General features: G+C 46.0%; 1 protein-coding gene across 1 annotated transcript in view; it reads left to right on the forward strand.

The window, feature by feature from the left end:
• The first annotated feature begins 13,132 nt into the window (after positions 1–13,132).
• MAMLD1 (mastermind like domain containing 1) overlaps positions 13,133–17,861 on the forward strand; it is an 82,263-nt gene continuing 77,534 nt past the window's right edge. Inside the window, exon 1 of the mRNA XM_017819383.1 lies at positions 13,133–13,590. Within this exon, the coding sequence (XP_017674872.1) occupies positions 13,537–13,590 (54 nt within the window). The 5' untranslated portion in view covers positions 13,133–13,536. The remainder of the gene's footprint in view (positions 13,591–17,861) is intronic.

Raw genomic sequence — 17,861 nt, forward strand, 5'->3', positions numbered from 1 at the left:
GCCAAAGCCTAATGTGTTAGCCCGCTCTTTCATCCACCCTTTCCTTCCCTCCCCTCCAGAAACAGTCTCACCCAATTTTACTGCACTGTAATGGAAAATAGGAACCAGAATGCACTGGGATTTTTACCAAATTTTTTAGTGTCCAGATAGGTCCCACAGAGCTCTCACCAGGTGATTTTTGTTCTCTCAGTAAAAGTACCCACCTGGGATAAAGTACTAACAGCATTAATCCTGAAAGACAACATACAACAGAAGAAAGAGTTGCAAAGAATATTAAAATATCTGCATATGAATTTAGCCAGCGTCCACCGTCCTTTTAACATTCAGAGTGATCTTCCTCTGGAAAAAAATAAATTAAGGTCAACACACAAACTTCCTCTGCTTCCTGGAATTCTTACATATTTTCACTATGATAACATGATTTGTGTGTGTGTAAATGCAAGGGGAGAGGCGGCCGAAAGCTGGCGGAGAGCCCCCTCCCCCCCGGTCCTGGGAGAATGCCTGAAGCATGAGCTCAGCTGTTCGGCTCCGCGCATGGTGTCATACACTTCCACAAGCAAATTCACAGTGACATTAAGAAAAGAAGATCTGGGGCCCTAGTCTCTAAAGTGTTCACAGTGTCCACGAGACAGCTCCTACATAAAGGGCTGTTTATTTGTTGAATTAGCAAATTGTTACCCGTGGAGGGGGTTGAAAATATCTGAGCAGTCCTGGGGTTTTCTTTGGTACGGTCACAAAAATGTGTTTTCTTCTATGTTAGTTTGCTCTGAAAGAAGCCCAGGTCTTTTCATTTCTGCTTCTCCCACCCCACCCCCCTATATAAATACCCATAAAAAAAAAAGGTAGCTCACAATTAGCCATTAATTAAGTCTTTTACTGGTTTAAAATAAATAATTGCTGAAAGCTTAGGACGAGGATCTCAGCACAAAGCACATCTGTACACCATGGTGTGCTTCTGAGAAACAGAATTTAAATGATTTGCATATGGCCACCTAAATATTTAATGGGTTTGCAGTTTAGGAAGGCAGGCTTAAAACTCTGCTGTGCAGCCTATCATATCCTCTGGCTCTGCTGGCTATGTTGGGTCAAACGTGTTGTTATTTTTAGGGCCTGATCCTGGAATTTCAGGAGCTGTCGGAGCACTTGGCACCATTTTAAACAGAGGCTCCTCTCCAGCGTTGTGTCTGTGCACAGCTGAGCCTAGGACACGTTTCAAGTTTCTAAAACTGCTGGAGTGTTTGAGAATCTTTAAGCCAAAACCTGGCAATGTTGTTCCCTTCACAAAGAAGTTTCACATTAGCATGGTATCAGTTCTCAAGCTGCCTTACAGCCCCTTCTTTCTTCCCCTGCCCCACCCCCCCGCCGCCATGGCCCGCTATGTACACGCTCCCAAACCCAGCTAAGCATTTCGCGGGTGTGCAGGGCTGAATGCACATTCACAGGAAACAAAACCGTGAGATACTTTCAAAAATGCAGACACACACACAACGCTTCTAGACAGCTACAGGCAGGTGCAGTGTTTACGCTTCAGCTGACTGTCCGGTGTTACAGCCGGACCCAGGCATTCCGATGGGACTGCGCTCCAAGGCCACGGTAAAATATTAACTGAATGGAAAAGTTAAAGAAAAAGAAGCAAGCTCTTCCCAGTGGAATTGTAGCATTCTCTCCTCTTCACATTCTTTTGAGCTCATTCATTCCTTTGAGCTGCAATAACAAGTCAGCTCTTTGTATATGGCGAGACTTGTAATGGAGAAGAGAGAGAAATTCCCTCTGAAGCAGAATCCTGTCTTGCACTTTTTGCAGGGATGGCAGTGCTTCTGCTCCAGCCACAGATAGACTTCTTCCCAACTCCACTTCCAGGCAGCCTGACTCTCTGGCACAGATGCCTGGTCCCTGTGCTTCAGAGATCAAGTCTCCCATCACAAATATGCATCCAAAAAACCAGCATTTTTGAAGCCCTCATTCCAAGTACTCCATCAGGTAAACACTGGGGCTGGGGAAGCCAATAGCCCTAGGGATTCTTAATCTCATGCAGAGTCAGGTTTTACTGGCCGAATCCTGGCAATCCAAAATTCCTGTTGACCTCAATGGGAGTTGCAGGTGCTTGAAAACCTCTCAGATTTATGGATCGCTTCATTCATCATTCCACTGCAGCCTTGTCTGGACAGGAAGACAGTAACCTTTAAAGAGCAACACTTCACAACCATTAAGGAACTAATATTTTATGCATTTGTATCACAGTTGGCTCCAAAGCCAACCTTGGCAAGTGTCTGGAGGTTTCTCCTGAGAGTCATTTTGTCTGTTAATACTGCTGCTCTGTTTAAGGTGTTTAAGGGTTGTTTCTCTGATCCTTCTTCATTAGAGGTAATTGAATAGTTTAGAAGCCCAATCGTTGTTTGGCTGAGTCTTCCACTCAACAACCTACTGATTGAATAATCGCTCACAAGACACAGAGGCACAGAAAGATAAGTTTATCGCAATTTTCTAGCTCTCAGAACATCTTCAAAGTGCTTGGCAGGCCACTAATTACATTTTTATAAACAGCTGTGGATTCCAATCTTGCCAAAAAGCAGAAAGATGGCCGTAGTTTGTGATTTCAGTTTTCATACAACTTCATTGGTGACTTCGGCAGCAACATTCACTGCACAAACTCCTCACTTGGGGAAAAAAAAAATTCCCTCCAGTTGCTTTGCAAGGAGGTTCTGTGCAACCCCAGGTGCCAGCCCCTTCCTGCAGGCTTCCGAGCAGCTCCGTGTTCTTTCTGTGCTAAGAGATTTCATTTCACCACCCCCAGCGAGACAGAGTCTACCTTCTGCCTGAGGCTGAGCTGCAGCTCAGCCATGCCAATTATAAAAGATGCCTCCCAAACGTGTATTCCTGGTTTCCAGAGTGACTCCGAAGTGCTACCACACCTATCTTTACAGTGGCTAAAAGTTACCAAGAGGCAGTGTGGTCACAGGGAGTCACATACCGTGGGGATGAGCATAGCATGAATTGCTAACTAGGCAGCCTGGGACACTTGGATTCTCCTCCCAGAACCCCTAAATGACAAAGGCAAATCTCTTATTTTTTTGTGGGTGAGTTGCTGCTTGGCACTGCTGGAACATACCATGCCTTGCTTCCCTCATATATGGGCATTACACCTATTTGCCTCCTCCCCCACCTCTTCAGGCTGCTCTGTGTCAGGTGAGCCCCAATGAGGAAACTGCTCCATTTCATTGCCATAGCTTTCAATCCAGCTGTCTTGAAAACACTTTCCCATAGCCCCTGTGGAAACTGGGATACATGTTCATACCAGCACCTTTCCAAAACCTTTGAAACAGTGTGAATCCTGGGGAATTATGAATGTGTGATTGCTTTCATCCTCAGACTGCTGACTCCCCAAAAGCCTCAGAATCATTGCACCAGAAATTGTATCGAGATCTATGGTTAAGTGTCCAGAGGGCAATGCAGCCCGAGCAGAGTGGCATGACTGCTGCATGCAGGGGAAGGAGTACAATAATTCAGCAGCCGGCTTGTTCTAGGGTCACCTGTGCTATAGATATTTCAAGTCCATCCAATTAAATGATGTTAATTAGTGGTGGTTCTTTTTTCTAGAACAATCATAGCTGGTCTTCCCTGTCTAATAATGGATGATGCCACCACCTTCAAAAGTGATTTCTAAGGACTGATTAAGGAATATTTGTTCAACTTAGAGAAGAATGAAGGCCTACATATATGTTAATATATCCCCATAACACAGAATGGCTTTCTGTTGTTCTCCTCTGTCTGGAACATGAACAATTTATATAGTCTCCTGCTGCATCTAATTAGTGGATCTGATCCTTAAATTGAAACAGTAGAGGCTTGTGATTTTTAAGTCCCACGTTTCCAGGCTCTATTATGGAAAAAAGGCTTCATCAAAGACTCAAGAGATGCAGTATTATGATATTTAAAAGCCAGTCAGATACAGCCAGAAAATAAAGGCATGCTCTGAAGCAGTTGCTTGGCTGTCTTGGTTCATATTCACAACACAGAGGGAAGGTAAACTGCTTTCAACATGGATATGTGGGAAGAACTTGGCCTTGCACAACTCCTTCCTTGGTACTAGCCAAGATAAAAATACATCAGGATTACCAGCATCTAGGAAACTAGCATATGGTGCTACCACAGAATGTAATATTAATATATTTAGAAAACCATTATTTTTCTCTTTTTGAGCAGTTTCTCGTTAATCGAGATGCCATTCATTCTCTGCCTGGATTTTTCCTGCATTTTTCCCATGAAAAGAGAGGATATGCTTGAATTAATTTAATTGCCAAATGTTTTGTTCAAATAGCTGTGGCAGAAATAACTTTTCCTAGCCAGGTTAAATAGCCCCTTCAGCACAGCAGTTAACACGTATTGTTGCTGTCAGCCCCTCTGCATTGATTCGGGATCATACTGCTATTAGTGCTGAAGTGGCTTGGGAAGTTGCAGTGCTTCCTTTTCTCTCTCCTTTCTTTTTCCTGCAAGAGCAAGAGGGTCTCACCATAATCTGGGAATAAGTTGTTTTCAAATACTTTAGGAAGAGCCAGACTGCTCAAAAAGAATTCAGGGGTTCATTTCCTCTGTGAGGCTGCGCTGTGCATGAGGCAGGCATCAGCCAGGGGGGACTGGAAGCTGCTTCCCACCTTTTCCATCCTCCCGTGGCAAAATGCAGCTTCCCACAATTTAACGTGTAAAATGCAGGTGATGTTGCTTCAAAAAGCAACTGGAAGGCAGAGCAGAGCCGGGTGATCACCATCACCTCTCTGGGAGGGAACTCCTTTGCATGTCCCAGCTGCACCAGCCACAGCAGCAGGAAGGGAGGGAAGCTGATTCATGTACCTCTTGCAATCTTTACCTGCAAAGGTTAGACTGGCTGGTCCAGCGAGGGCTGTGCCCTGTTCTGCTGTTCCCAAAGTTAATCTATTCTGTGCTGTACATAAACAAGTGAGGGTGAAGTGAGAAGTCAAAAGAAAATACAATCCTGTTGATTCTGTCATTTCTGCCACCGCTGTCAGCCCTGAAGATTTTTTATTTTTGTAAACAGAGAAGTCATTATGACAGGCAAGCGACTTGAGAAAAGTGATGGTAAAACAGAGGTTTTTTTTTTTGGAGAAAAATATAAAACCAAGCCCATTCTCAGACCACTGAGATGGATAGGACCAAAGGGAGCATGCAGCACAGTTATCAGCATCTTTCTCCAAATCCCACAAATGCCACTGAACTTTCATAAACAGCTAATGACTGAACCATAAAGGTCCAAAACCTTTTGAAATCTCTTGCTGGTCTTTAAAGTCCCCTGTCAGTGGGCAGGCAGCCTGGTGCTGTCCACAGGACCGTGTGCCATGTCCTGGCAGCAGCGGCTGCAGCAGTAGGTCAGAGACAGACCTGTCTCCACCCAGGAGTATTTCCCTTGGGAAGGGAAGGCAACAGAGTGGGTAGCTGGGATTAGAGGTGTAAGCACAGCAGAAGTACCAGAAGTAAGTCTTAAGGAGTAATAGGGCCAAAATGAAAAAAATACTGTGGAGGAATGTGCTGGGTAACAAGGAGCAGAAGATGGGCAGGAGAACAGTGGGATCGGGGAGAGGGGACGGTCTGAGAGGACACAGATGCTTGAGCTCCCAAGGGCTCACAGTGGTATTCTCCTTTCAATCTGCCCTTACAAGTGCTGGCAATTCAACTATTGGCCCTATTTTACAGTTACTATATCCATCATCCTTTTGCACTTGCATGTTCTGTAACTGGCTTGTAACAGATCTGTACCTAAAAGTAGTTAAATTCAAGCTGTTTCTTGATTTATATGAGAAGTCTGAGGCTACCTGTCTCATACTTTTCTTTGGGGGACCTGGAGGGAGGGTAGTGTAATTTCTCAGGATTGTGCCGCCTTACTAATTTCAATAACCAAATGGATAATTCCGGATGGATGCCATACTTTTGTTGATACTGTATCAGACATAGAAATGTATCTTAATAGTTGTTATTCATTCCTGTACTGAAGGGAAGTAAAGCTTTATTTTTTGGCTCAAGAAATCTGACACTAGTTGAGACAACACACATTTTTACAGAAGGCTGCAGCCGCTAGCAAGCGGATGCATATTTATATGACAGGATATGCTCAGTAGCCCTGGGAAACCAAGATTTGAAATCAATAATTTCTAGTAAATCACAAACTGACATTGGCAACATCCTAGTCTGGCTGAATATCTGTATCATCACAGACACTCTTCTTTAATAAACAGAGCATACAATGTTTCATGCATTGGTTTTGCATTTTCTTGACAACTGCATAAAAGTATAATTTCTAAGCATGATCCAAGGGATCTCTGACAAAGGAAGAGGGTAACATTTGTCTCTGTGGGCTTTATGGTTTTAAATCTCAGGGCCAATTCTGCCATCAGGTAGTTTATGAATATTCATGTAAATTGTTTTGAGTTGAAAAATATGTAACTTTGCCATGTATCTGGCATGGAAAGAAAGGTTTGACAGTCATGAAATAGAAAATGCTTTAAAAAATAGTGTCAGCTGCAGCAAAGAGAGGACAGCTTTAGGAATGAAAGGAAAAATTAAGGAAGAAAGGTGTGTTTCCAAAGGAAAGAAAAATTATATGATCCTGTCTTAAAAACGAGTATAGAAACATTTTCGCATGCTTAGATATTTAAATTTGGAATATCTTTTATCAGGTATGGGTCAGATTCTGCCTTTTTATTGTCTTCTAGAGGAGTTGAGGCAGGTCCATATGTCCCTGATCATTGCTTGTGTGTATGAAGTGTGAGAAACAGCAAGGCTAGAATTATTACTAAACCTTGTTTATGTTGTTATATCTTCTGAGTGGTGTCTTATTGCAGTCAGGTACAGGAGTCAAATAAGTGTGTCCTATTGCCCAGGCCTGTCATTAACTTGGAAATTTGGCAAGTGATGCCTGTCACTGTTTGCTCCTTGATCCAATACCCCGTCCTTGGGCTGTGGAAGCTGGTTTTGTGCCCATCTGGCTGCTGGAGCTCTGCAGCAACTGACAAATGTGAGAACACTGCCGAGAAAAGGCATCTCCTGGGTAGCGACAGGCATCGCTCACACGGGCTCGTTTAGACGATGCCTGTGGGCTCGCGGGTACCTTTCGGTTCAGTGTGTGGTGTTTTTTATTCTTAGATGTAGCTGAGGATGCAGGTGAAATGCTCAGCCCTGCCATCCCACACACCTGCAGCCCAGCACATGGACTGTGCTTGCTGGGCAGAGCCAGCAGCCGGCATGCCACAAATCAAGGGGGATAATGTTTTATGCACAAGTCAGAAGTGGAAAAATGTCATTAATTAGCAAACATTTCGATGTATTGTTGCTAGCAATAGAGCTATTAGATGGGATATTACATTCGCTTGTATCATCTTCTGTGCTTTTAATGGAAAATCTTATTAGCTGCAGGAGGTCAGAATTGAAATGTCTGTAAATCTGCTACAAAAACAGTCCACAGAATCACAGAATGGTTTGGGCTGGAAGGGACCTTTAAAGGTCATCTGGTTGAACCCTCCTGCAATGAGTAAGGACGTCTTCAGCTATATCAGGTTGCTCAGAGCCCTGTCCAACCTGACCATGAAAGTTTCCTGGGGATGGGGCATCTACCAACTTCTCTGGGCAACCTTTCAGTGTTTCACCACCCTCACAGTAAAAAACTTCCAAACATCTAATCTAAATTGACCTTCTTTTAGTTTAAACCCATCACCCTTTGGCCTATTGCAAAAACCCCTGCTAAAAGGTTTGTTCCCATCTTCCTTCTAGGCCCCCTTTATGTACTGGAAAGTGCTATAAGGTCACCCTGGAGCCTTCTCTTCTCCAGGCTGAACACGTTGGTCATAATTCAGCCTCTCTATAGATTTTGGCATTGACAAAGGGGCAGCAGGTATTTCATGTTCTCGTAGCATTGCCTCCCAGCCTCAGTCATGGTGGGGATCTGCATTCAGAGCGCTTTGCAGATTTCTGTATGGCCTGATTGCAAGGAGAGACAGCGAGAGGTAAAATATCGCAGAGCTAAATCTTGCAGGCCGGATTTGACTCGAGTGAAAGTGGAATGCCTGGATGAGATCCACAGACTCATGTTTACATGAAAAGATTTTGAGTAGCCGTCTTGAGTTTGGGATGTCAGTAGAGTTATGATTTTGCCTCGTGCAAGCAAGTCTTGATCATCTGTGTGTTTACCCCAGCACACAGGTAATCCCTTCCACTTCTGAGATACTTGTACATAATGTGAAGCACGTGCTTAAGTGTTTCTCTGAGCTACGCAAATAATTGATTTCTGAGTTTAAAATTTAAGATCAAAGGAGATCAATTTGGAACAAGCATTTGGCAACCAATATAACAACTTCATTTTAACCTATACTACAGTGGAAGATACACACTTCATGCTAAGTACCTTTCTGTGAAAATATGAAGAAATTACTCATAGAGTTGTCATCTCTTAATTCCTAAGCAGGGAGATTAAATTGGTGTCTATTTTTCTGTACAAAAGACAAAGTTTTAATTCACTTAAATTTATATAATTTTCTAAACTAGTTCATGTACCCACTGAAATGGTAGCATGGCAGGCCATCTTTTGATGATTTTACCTATACATTCTTCCATGGAAATTCATGTAAATAATGACTTATGGAAGGGAAAGTTGATCAGCTGTGCTCTTTTGTGTCAAATGAAGGTCATGCTGAAACCCTTTAGTTAACTGCTCACAAACACTTTTTTTCTTGAAGCTTCTTATTTTCCTAAAAGTAACACTTCTTTAAAAAATTAGAATTTATTAGAATTATCAATTATAGACGTTTTTCTATATGACTTGTACAATTACCTAATGTAGCAAGCATTACTGAGGAAATTAAAATTGTTTATTGATGCAATTTATCTATTTTCAGGTATTTCCCATATACTTCCAGTAGGAAAAAATCATGTAGTGATAGAAAAGAGCTGAACTGAAAAAAGGTATATTTAGATTAGATATTACAAAGACATTCTTCCTTATGAGGGTGGTGAGGCCCTGGCACAGGTTGCCCAGAGAAGCTGTGGCTGCTCCACCCCTGGAAGTGTTCAAGGTCAGGTTGGATAGGGCTCTGAGCAACCTGGTTTAGTGGAAGGTGTCCCTGCCCACGGCAGGGGGTTGGAAGTAGATGGTCTTTAAGGTCCCTTCCAACACAAAACGCAGCATCATAGAATGGCTTGAATCTATGAAAAAGAACATGCAATTTCATGTTCAGAAATGATGTGAGATGCTGCTTTACTCAACACATGATGTTACTGATGGTGACAGCATCATGGGTTTCAGAAATGAATTGAAATTTTGCATGCATTAGTAATTTCATCCCCAATATATTATGGTGTCCTATGGGGAAGTACCTAAAGGACATGAGCCTTCCTGGTTCTGAGCATCAGCCAGTTACAGATTGGCTTTGCTTAAAAAGAAACTTGCTAAGAAACTTGCACCACTACCTGCAATTCATCCTGCAATTGTTCAGTAAAGGTTTCTTTTCTATCTTCTGTTGCATCAGCTATTGCCTGTGGTCAGAGACAAGATACCAAATCAGCTGGATCGCTGATCTGATCTAGCATAAGAAATGCAATACTGACCAGTCAAACCCAAGGTCCATCTGGCCAAAGCCATTGATTTCACTTGATTTCAGGTTGCAGACGTGCAAGAAGAAAGCATCACGTGCTTTCCATCCATCTGGTTCTGAGTCACTGACACATTTGTGAATCCTTCAGTGAATCTGTGGTGCATCCTTGGGCTGCTCAGTTGCCGCTTCCCTTCAGTGTGCAAGGCGTGCTGTGGAGCATCCCTTGTCTGCTTGGACTTTTGTTGTCCTTTCTGATGTCAGGAACACCCAGAGGCCAGCTGGGAGTCAGGCACGGTTCTCCTGGGAGAACAGAGTCCTACCATTATGTTTACTTGGATGCTCAGTTTTAGCATGTTTAGTTCACACCAACCTGGGAGATGCAAGTCTTTTTTCTAGCCCTTGGCCATCTTATACTGGCAGTGCCTCTTGCTCATACAACCCGTCAAAGCTGTGTCTGAGTGAGTGATCTTTTCCCTTGGTGAACTTAACGTTGGGCAGTTATTTAGGAAAGTGCAGCTTTCCAGCTAATAGTTCTCCTTAGGTAAAAAAATAATGCTTTTCAGAACCATCGAGTAAAGGGCTTGTTTAGGGTTTTTTGTTTTGTTATATTTTCTTGGGGTGGGGTTTTTTTGTCTTGTTTTGGTGTTCAGCTTTTGGTTTGGGTTTTTTTTTTCCAAAAAAGAGTTCAAAGCACTCTTTTCATCAGTTTGTTGTTTTTCAGATACAGTTATAACTTCTCAGCTCTCAGACTCTGGCTTTTGAATAAGGCATCTCCATTTGGAAAAAAACACTAGTTTTATAAAGGAATGAAGCAAACTGTATTTTCTATGTATATTAAAGATGCTAAATAAAATGTGGCAAACTACTGTAAAATTTGTAAAGAATGTGATTAATCACAGCAGTCAAGCCCAGATTTGATGGCCAGTGTCAGGGGAAGCATTTGAGGTACTAGGATACATTCTGTCAAGCCTCATGGCCATAACAACAGCCTTGATGCCCTTAGAATTGCCTCTCTCCTGCAAAATCCTACAGCTCACTTTTTCAAAATAAGACAGAAGCACAGCAATAAGATAGTCTGCAATTCGCTTAGGGGAGGCCTAACCTGGGAAGACAAAATGCTGCCCCGAAGAAGCCAGTGAAAGTTTTGTTATTGATTCCAGAGCAGCCAGGGATTCCCCCAGGTCAGCTAGAGTAAATATCCCTAAAGAAAGGGGTCATAATTTAATCACCAAAGACCAAAATTGCAGCCTTGGAATCCCCTGCTTAGCCATTACCCATCACTGAAAATGAGTGATCTCTGTGAGGGATTTGTTAAATGCTCACGCTGTCTGGAATTAGGCTTCTGTCTACACCCAAACCTGTCCTTGTGCCACTGTACAGCTTTGCCCAATCAGCCCAGTGCACCAGGCTTGGCAGGATGGGAACATGGGCACTGGGCTCCCAGAGTGAAATCCAGACCCTGAACAGCTCCAGCCATCAGGTTTGGAAAAGAAAATGTTGCCACAATTCTGCTGTGGAGTAACTGATAAAAGCGCTTGTCTCAATTTGACTTTCCTCTGAGAGCACATCCCATCTTAGAGAGGAGAACACAAACCACTACCTGGCAAGCAGATCCTCTTGGCAACTAAAGGCAGCAGCATAGTTCCTGCTGCTTGAGCAGGCATGGACAGGACTCCTGTACACCCTACTCACATCGTCTTCCTTTTGAGGAAGGCTTTTGGTCTAGTTTTATGAAGTGATCAAAGCAAATGACACTTCTTAGGAAATACTGTCATCTGTCAGGAACTTCAGATGTCTGGCAAGAATCATAAATGACAAAACTTCTGGACCATGACTGGTGTGCACTGTAGGTGCTGCATAGAAAAACTGACATGGTCCCACTGTTCATCATCTGCTCACGGTGTTGTCAGTAGGTCCAGCTACAGAGTGTGGGAATCCCTGTGTGTCCCTTGTTTCATACGTGTGTGTTTAAGTCCAAAATGCTCCAGGAAGAAAGATGGGAGCCCTTACACAAACATGTATCTTCAGGGGGAGCGTTTCCAACACTGCACACTGGGCAGACAGTGGCACCTCCTTGCAGGTGGAGCTTAATTCCATGATGAATGTGTGTCTTCACTGAGCCTGCTCAGTATGTTAGCTCTTTTAGATCTCATGCTGATGCCCTAATGCTGTGTTTGAGCCTCAGCACCTCAGGCAGGGCTGTAGATTTGATCTGGACAGCAAACCCAAACATCAGTTGTCAATACAACCCCCTCCTTAGACACTGAAACCTTTTGAGATCTGGCCCTCAGAGGCTGTAGAATTCAGGGTGTTTACACCCACACAAGTCTATTATTTTTTGTGCTTCTTTTTTTCAATTGACAAAATACATCAAAGTAATTTTAAATAACGCAGAAGGCAGAAACAATAGAAAAGCTTCCAAACAGTGTAAAGTGAAGTACCACAAATACTGCTCAGGGAAGTGGGCCCATTGTTACAGCTGTCACAGGCAAGGGAGAGGCTTCAGCAAAGCTGAAAACCAGTGTTTCTCTGTTGATGAACTGATATTGCCCATATTTATTAACTCGGGGTACAAAGATGGGTTTGGTGGTCTATAAGTTTACTGCAAGTTGACGATGATTGCTGTCCAGAAAACTTTCAGGAAAGTGAGGCCAGAGTCTGGCTCTACTTTTATATATTTGGCTACAGTAAAAGGGTATTCAAATAACTTTCTTTTTAATTTTATAGAGATAATGTACTAATATTACTATTTCAGGAATGATTTAAGAAACTAGGCACTTTATTACAAATGCTACTAAGTCTTCCACATCTCATCCATTGAGTCAGTGTACTGGGACAGGGTTTCTAGCATCTCTGATCTATCAGGACAAGAGTGACAATTGTACTGATTTAGCAAGGTAATAAAATGAAATTATACCAGCAATTACTTGTAGACCCACTGTGCTCTTCAAGCTGCCTGCAGCTTGCTCTTCCCAGTTCTTTCTGCACAGTCCAAGAGGAGGTCTGAACAGGTTCTCACCTTTCAGTTGGTGGTCTATCAAAATGAATATTCAGAGATTGCAGCTTGTAACAAGCACATTTTTAGTCATATGAGAAGTGTGTGGCTTTATGGGAGCTCCCTATTTTGAATTGTACCTGTCTTCAAAAATGCATGCACATAGCACAAAAGGTGAAAATGAAACAATTCTACTGTTTCCTTCTTGGTAACCTGGGCTCACCTGTGTGAGACGAGTTTAACCCTTTTATGAGTGTTATGAGTGCTGAATATCATATCATAGGGCATAAAGGGACAGGAAGCTACACTCTGTAACAATAACTCAAACCATTACACTTCATGCCTCGGGCTCTCTTTTCAGTGGTTTGTGCACTTTGATTTAGAAGGGGGAAAAAAATCAATTAATTGCCAGTACCTTTTTGACCTACCCAACTTTGTGTTAAATGAACCTGAAGCTCTACAAGGAAGGCACTAAACATGCTAAGCAGCTTTTTGTGTGTTAAAATTCGGACCACAGGCTGGATAATTTTCACCTTCATGCCCAGAGAAAAAAAATAAAATCCTTGGATCTGTGAGGTGTCCAGTTTCTGTAGAGAAGAAAATGTTACTTCCCCTTTAAGCCTGGAGCAGTCCGTGTGTGTGTGTGAGTGTGCGGTCTGTGTGTGTGAGTGTGTGTGTGTGTCTCCTCCTCTTTGAGTGACACAGCACTTAGATATGCCTATCAGTAACTTAAACCCCACAAACTCCACCTTCTAAGTGAGGAAGCTGTGGGTTGATGGAAATGTAGTGAGCAGATCGAGACAGACAGTGAATCATTAGCAAACTGCAACGCCAGGATGAACTTGTCTGGAACCTAAAAGGCGAAAACAGGCTGCGAGTCCTCTGCGGCGCTGGGTTTGCTCAATACAGCCAAAGTGGATCTAAAAGCCGGTTGATCCCCAGTCCAAGATGCTGCTGGTTTCCCAGCGGGTAGAAGCACCACGGATGGAGCCACATATTCCAGTAAGTCGCATTTGAAATCGATATGGGCTGGGAAAGTAGGAGCTGGTTTAAAAGGACTTAAACACCCTCGGAATAGTTGCTCGCCGGGCTCGGCACGGCCGCAGCCAGGCTGGAAAGTTTGCAGGGGCGGTTCAAGAAGTGCCCACCTTGGGCTGGCTCTGCCCGCGGGTCCCGTGTGCCGGGGCCGCCGGAGGGAAGGGGACAGAAACTTGAGGGGGAAATTTCGCCCTCCCTTATGGCGAGAGCTCAGCTCGGACCACGGAGAGGAGAGAGGGGGTCCGCGGGCTGTAAAATGGTGGTGAAGAAGATGATTTGCGGTGCGGTCCCGGGCACGGCGGCGGGGCGGCCAGTGCGCGGCGGCGGGGGGACGCTCCGTGGGTTTCTGTGTCATTGCTCGGGTAGCGACGCGTTGGGCTGCGGGAAGAGGCGGTGGAGGCTGCGGGAAGAGGCAGTGGATGCTGCCGGAGGCGAGCGGGAGCGGGGACCCGCCGGTGCGCCCGGCGCCGCCAGCCCGCGGGTCCCCGTGTCAGTGCGGCCGGGCGGGCTCAGCCATCGGCGGGGGATTTCCAGCTAAACTTGGATCAGACAGCCAGGGGAGGATAAACCCGTCATCGCCCGGGGACTCCGCCGGGAGGATGTCACGCGTGGAGGGGATAGCGCCGGTCCCTGTAGTATCATTTTTTTTTTTTTTAATAACTCCTGGTATTTGTGCTGGCAGTCGCGTGCCTGGTTATTTTGGGAGCCTGAAGCTCACGTTCGATAGGCAGCATTGCGAACAAAAGGCTGACGGCCGAGCCCCGGAGGAGCCCTGGGTTGTTGCTGAGGGCAGCGCGGAGCCCGGCGCTCAGCCCCGCGCTGGCGGAGCTGCGGGCGCGCGTGTGCGGGAGCAGCCCCGAGTGCGGGAGATGGGGCCGGCGCGGCGCGTCCGCCGCTCGCTCCCAGACCATCCGTGTGTTCGGAATAAGAACGCGTGAACAAAACGCGTGCTGACTCACGCTTTAAACTGTTTTGGTTTCTCATGCTGTGATTAAGATCGGGGTTCAGCGCGATCGCAGGGTAAACACGGCGCTCGCTGGCTCCGTCCCACGTCCCCCCCAGGCAGGGGCTGCCCCTCTCCCCCGTCAATAGCCGGTCCCTCCTCCCGGTCCCTCCTCCGCCGCCTATCCCGGCCTGTTGCTCGGTCCGGGACAGCGCCGGGGTTGGGGGCATCGCGGCTTTTGTTCGGCTTTGGCCGGAGGGGGATTGTCACCAGGGTGACTCCGAGGGATCCCGGGGAGAGCGGCCGTTTCTGGGAAGAAAACGGGCTTTGGTTTCCTTTCACACCGCCCGCTCTCCCCTCCCACCCCCGCCCCCCCCCGGAACAATAAATTAAAAGGCCGCTTTTGTTTTCCACGGTGCTCCCGGCGGGGGGAGCGGCGGAGCCCGGGGCCAGGCAGCGGGGCCGGGGGGCTCCGCGGAGCCGCGGCCCGGCGGGACCGGGCGGGCAGGTCCCCGGTGCGGGGGACGCGCGGCCGCCGAGCCTCGTCCCGTCGGAAGCCGATAAATCCTTCGGGCACCGGCCGCTCGCAGGGAGCCTCCTGGAAGAGCTTTCCTTCTCCTCCTCCTCCTCCTCGGGCAGCGGGGGGCACCCCGCAGTCCCTCCCCCGACCCTCCAGCGCGGAGATTAACTGCGTCTGGCCCCTTCCGCGGGCCGGGGGCGGAGGCGCCGGGCTCCCACCCCCCCCGCCGCCGTGCGGCCGCCCCGGCTGGGGCGGAGGGCGGGCTGTGGGAGCGCCGGGAGGGCGGAACGCTTCCCCCGGTTATATAACGCGAGTCTTCCCCTGCTTAGCCCCGTAATCCCCGGGTAATGCTCTAATGCCGGTGCCCCCGGGGGACTGGGGGGCAAAGGGTGGCCGCTGCTCCCGGTGCTCCCCCTCTGGGCCGAGCTGATGGGGGAAATAAAGCTGCTGATGTGCGAGATGGACCATATGGTGCCTCTGGGAAGCAGGGAGTTGGGACGGCCTTGAACCTGCCGGTGCCGGCAGCTGGGTGCTGACCCCCCCCGCCCCGGGCTCCCCCGGCATCCCAGGGTCGGCGCGGCCCCCGCCGCCCCCAAAGCGGGCTGCCCGGACCGTGTGGTACCAGTGTGGTACCCCTGTGTGGCAGTGGGGAGGAGCTCGGTGCCGGAGGAGAACAGCGGGGGGGAAGGCACTGATAGCGCCCTGGGGAGGAGCCCCCGCCTCGGTGCGGGAAGCCCCCGCGCACGGGGGGCTCTTCGCTGCGGCCGCATTCCCGAGTGAAAGGCGGCGAGAGCAGTTTGAGTAAGTTACACGCGAGCACCTAAAAAAGCAGCGATCTAGTGCTGGCACTGCCCATTTTCAGTTCTCTCTCCCTGCCATATGTTTATAGGAGAGAAAAAAAAAAAACCACTTTGGGAAGGATGCTCTCAGCTGAAGGAGGAGGTGGGCTGGGGGACGAGGTACAAGGAAATTCCATGTTAGGAAAGCATTAGCAAGGGGTGACTTCTAATGTTTTCCTGCCACTGACGTTGACAGTGACACACATGTGTGGGTTGATATTGGAACGTCACAGAGTTTTTAAACTCAACCAGGAAATAGTCTGTTGCTCAGGGATAAAAAACAAATAGTCTGTACTGTAAGGCAGGTAACATGCAGTTAAGAGCCCTCGAGTGAGTGAAAAGCTGTTCAATGTTTAGAATTGAGCAGCTCAAAATTTAACTTAGCTTTTTATTTTCAGACTTCTTTTTAATCCTATTTTTAATCCTTTTTCACTAATGCTTCAGAATCAGAAAAGCATATATTGACAGGGCTTCGCTTTTGGTCGCTTGTAACTAAGTAGTTCAAACCTGCAAAGTCTCTTGGATTTTTTTAAAGCTAAGGTAGTTGTTAAAGGGTTTGAAGGGGAATTAGTAATTAAAGGAAGCAGTTATATTTTTAAAAATTCTTTTGTATGGCTTCCTGTTAACACAGGTAGGGGTGCTTTATAAATACAGTGAGTTTGGTTTTGCTTTTTTACTGACCCTATTATAAATGTTATAGTGTGGCAGCATCCAGAGATTTAAAATGGGATTAGGGAGCTATTGTGCAAGATGCTTTCTGAACACGCAGGAAGATTTGCTGGAAGAGTTCATGATCCCAGGTGTCAGGCTGACACTCTTGCCCTGACTTAAATGGTCAGGGCAACCTGCCTGGATGTGACTGTAGGACAAGGATTGACCTAAGAATGGGCTTCATGAGAGAGACAAAAGTTAGGGAGGCAGAAGGTAACACAAGGGCAAGGACAACAGTAAGTAAAATCCCTGAGTCGTCCTGTAGGTTAAGTACAGTGCAATTCACTGGTTCCCAGTCATTTAATCAATAAATGTTCTGTGCTACTTGCTACTCTGATGAAAGTTGCCTTAAAATAACTTTTATGAGTGCATAGCCATGGGAATGTGAAGTAAATCTTGTAGGAGCTGTGACAAACGGGTTTATCCAAACTGGGGGATTGAGTAGTAGAAGGTTGAGCTCCTGAAACAGGGAACGAGGCAGGATTCCCAGGTTTTCATTGTTCCCTGGTGCTGGCTGTGTCAGCATTTTTCAAGATTTAGGCGAAGGTGACTATAAGTTACGATTCATTAGTAATTGGTATGGTTTCCAAATAAAGATAGTTAAATCAGTTTAAATGGTGCTGGCACCTCTCCAAGGAACCCTCTTTATATCTGACACATTTGCCGCTCACTTCTTTGAGGAACAATTAATATTGTACATTGCTATTTCTTCCTCTGTGGGAAGAGCAGTGGTGTAACTCACTACGAAGGCTTTCTGCCTGATGTTCCAGTTTGACTTGCTATGTTTAAAAAAAAAAACCAACATTTTGAACTGAAGGAAGCAGAAGACACACCAAGGCTTTGCGTTGAACTATTTTATATCAATATTGATTTTTAAAGGGGGTTTGTGTTATAAAGAGGGAGCTTTTATGCCCCTGAGCTCTTTGGCAATTATCTTCCTGCCATAAATGTTGATACGCACATAATGGATGTAACTAAAAAATCTCCTTATCCCAGCAGAAAAGGCTGACTGTTTGTTGGAGCAGAGAGAATGCTGAGAGTGTGAATAGACAAACCCATATGTCGCTGGTGAGAGAGATAAATGATGGACGAACAGGAGTTGGTTACTATGGATCAGCACAATAAACCAATTCCCATCATACACCTCTCTTAATAATATACCAGTCTCAATGCCATTGACGGGTAACCTAGGTAGCACCAGTCAACTGTAAGTTTTTCAACT

Source organism: Lepidothrix coronata, unplaced genomic scaffold (genome assembly GCF_001604755.1).
Source record: "Lepidothrix coronata isolate B3197 unplaced genomic scaffold, Lepidothrix_coronata-1.0 Scaffold2, whole genome shotgun sequence".
In the NCBI taxonomy this organism is placed as follows: Eukaryota; Metazoa; Chordata; class Aves; order Passeriformes; family Pipridae; genus Lepidothrix; species Lepidothrix coronata.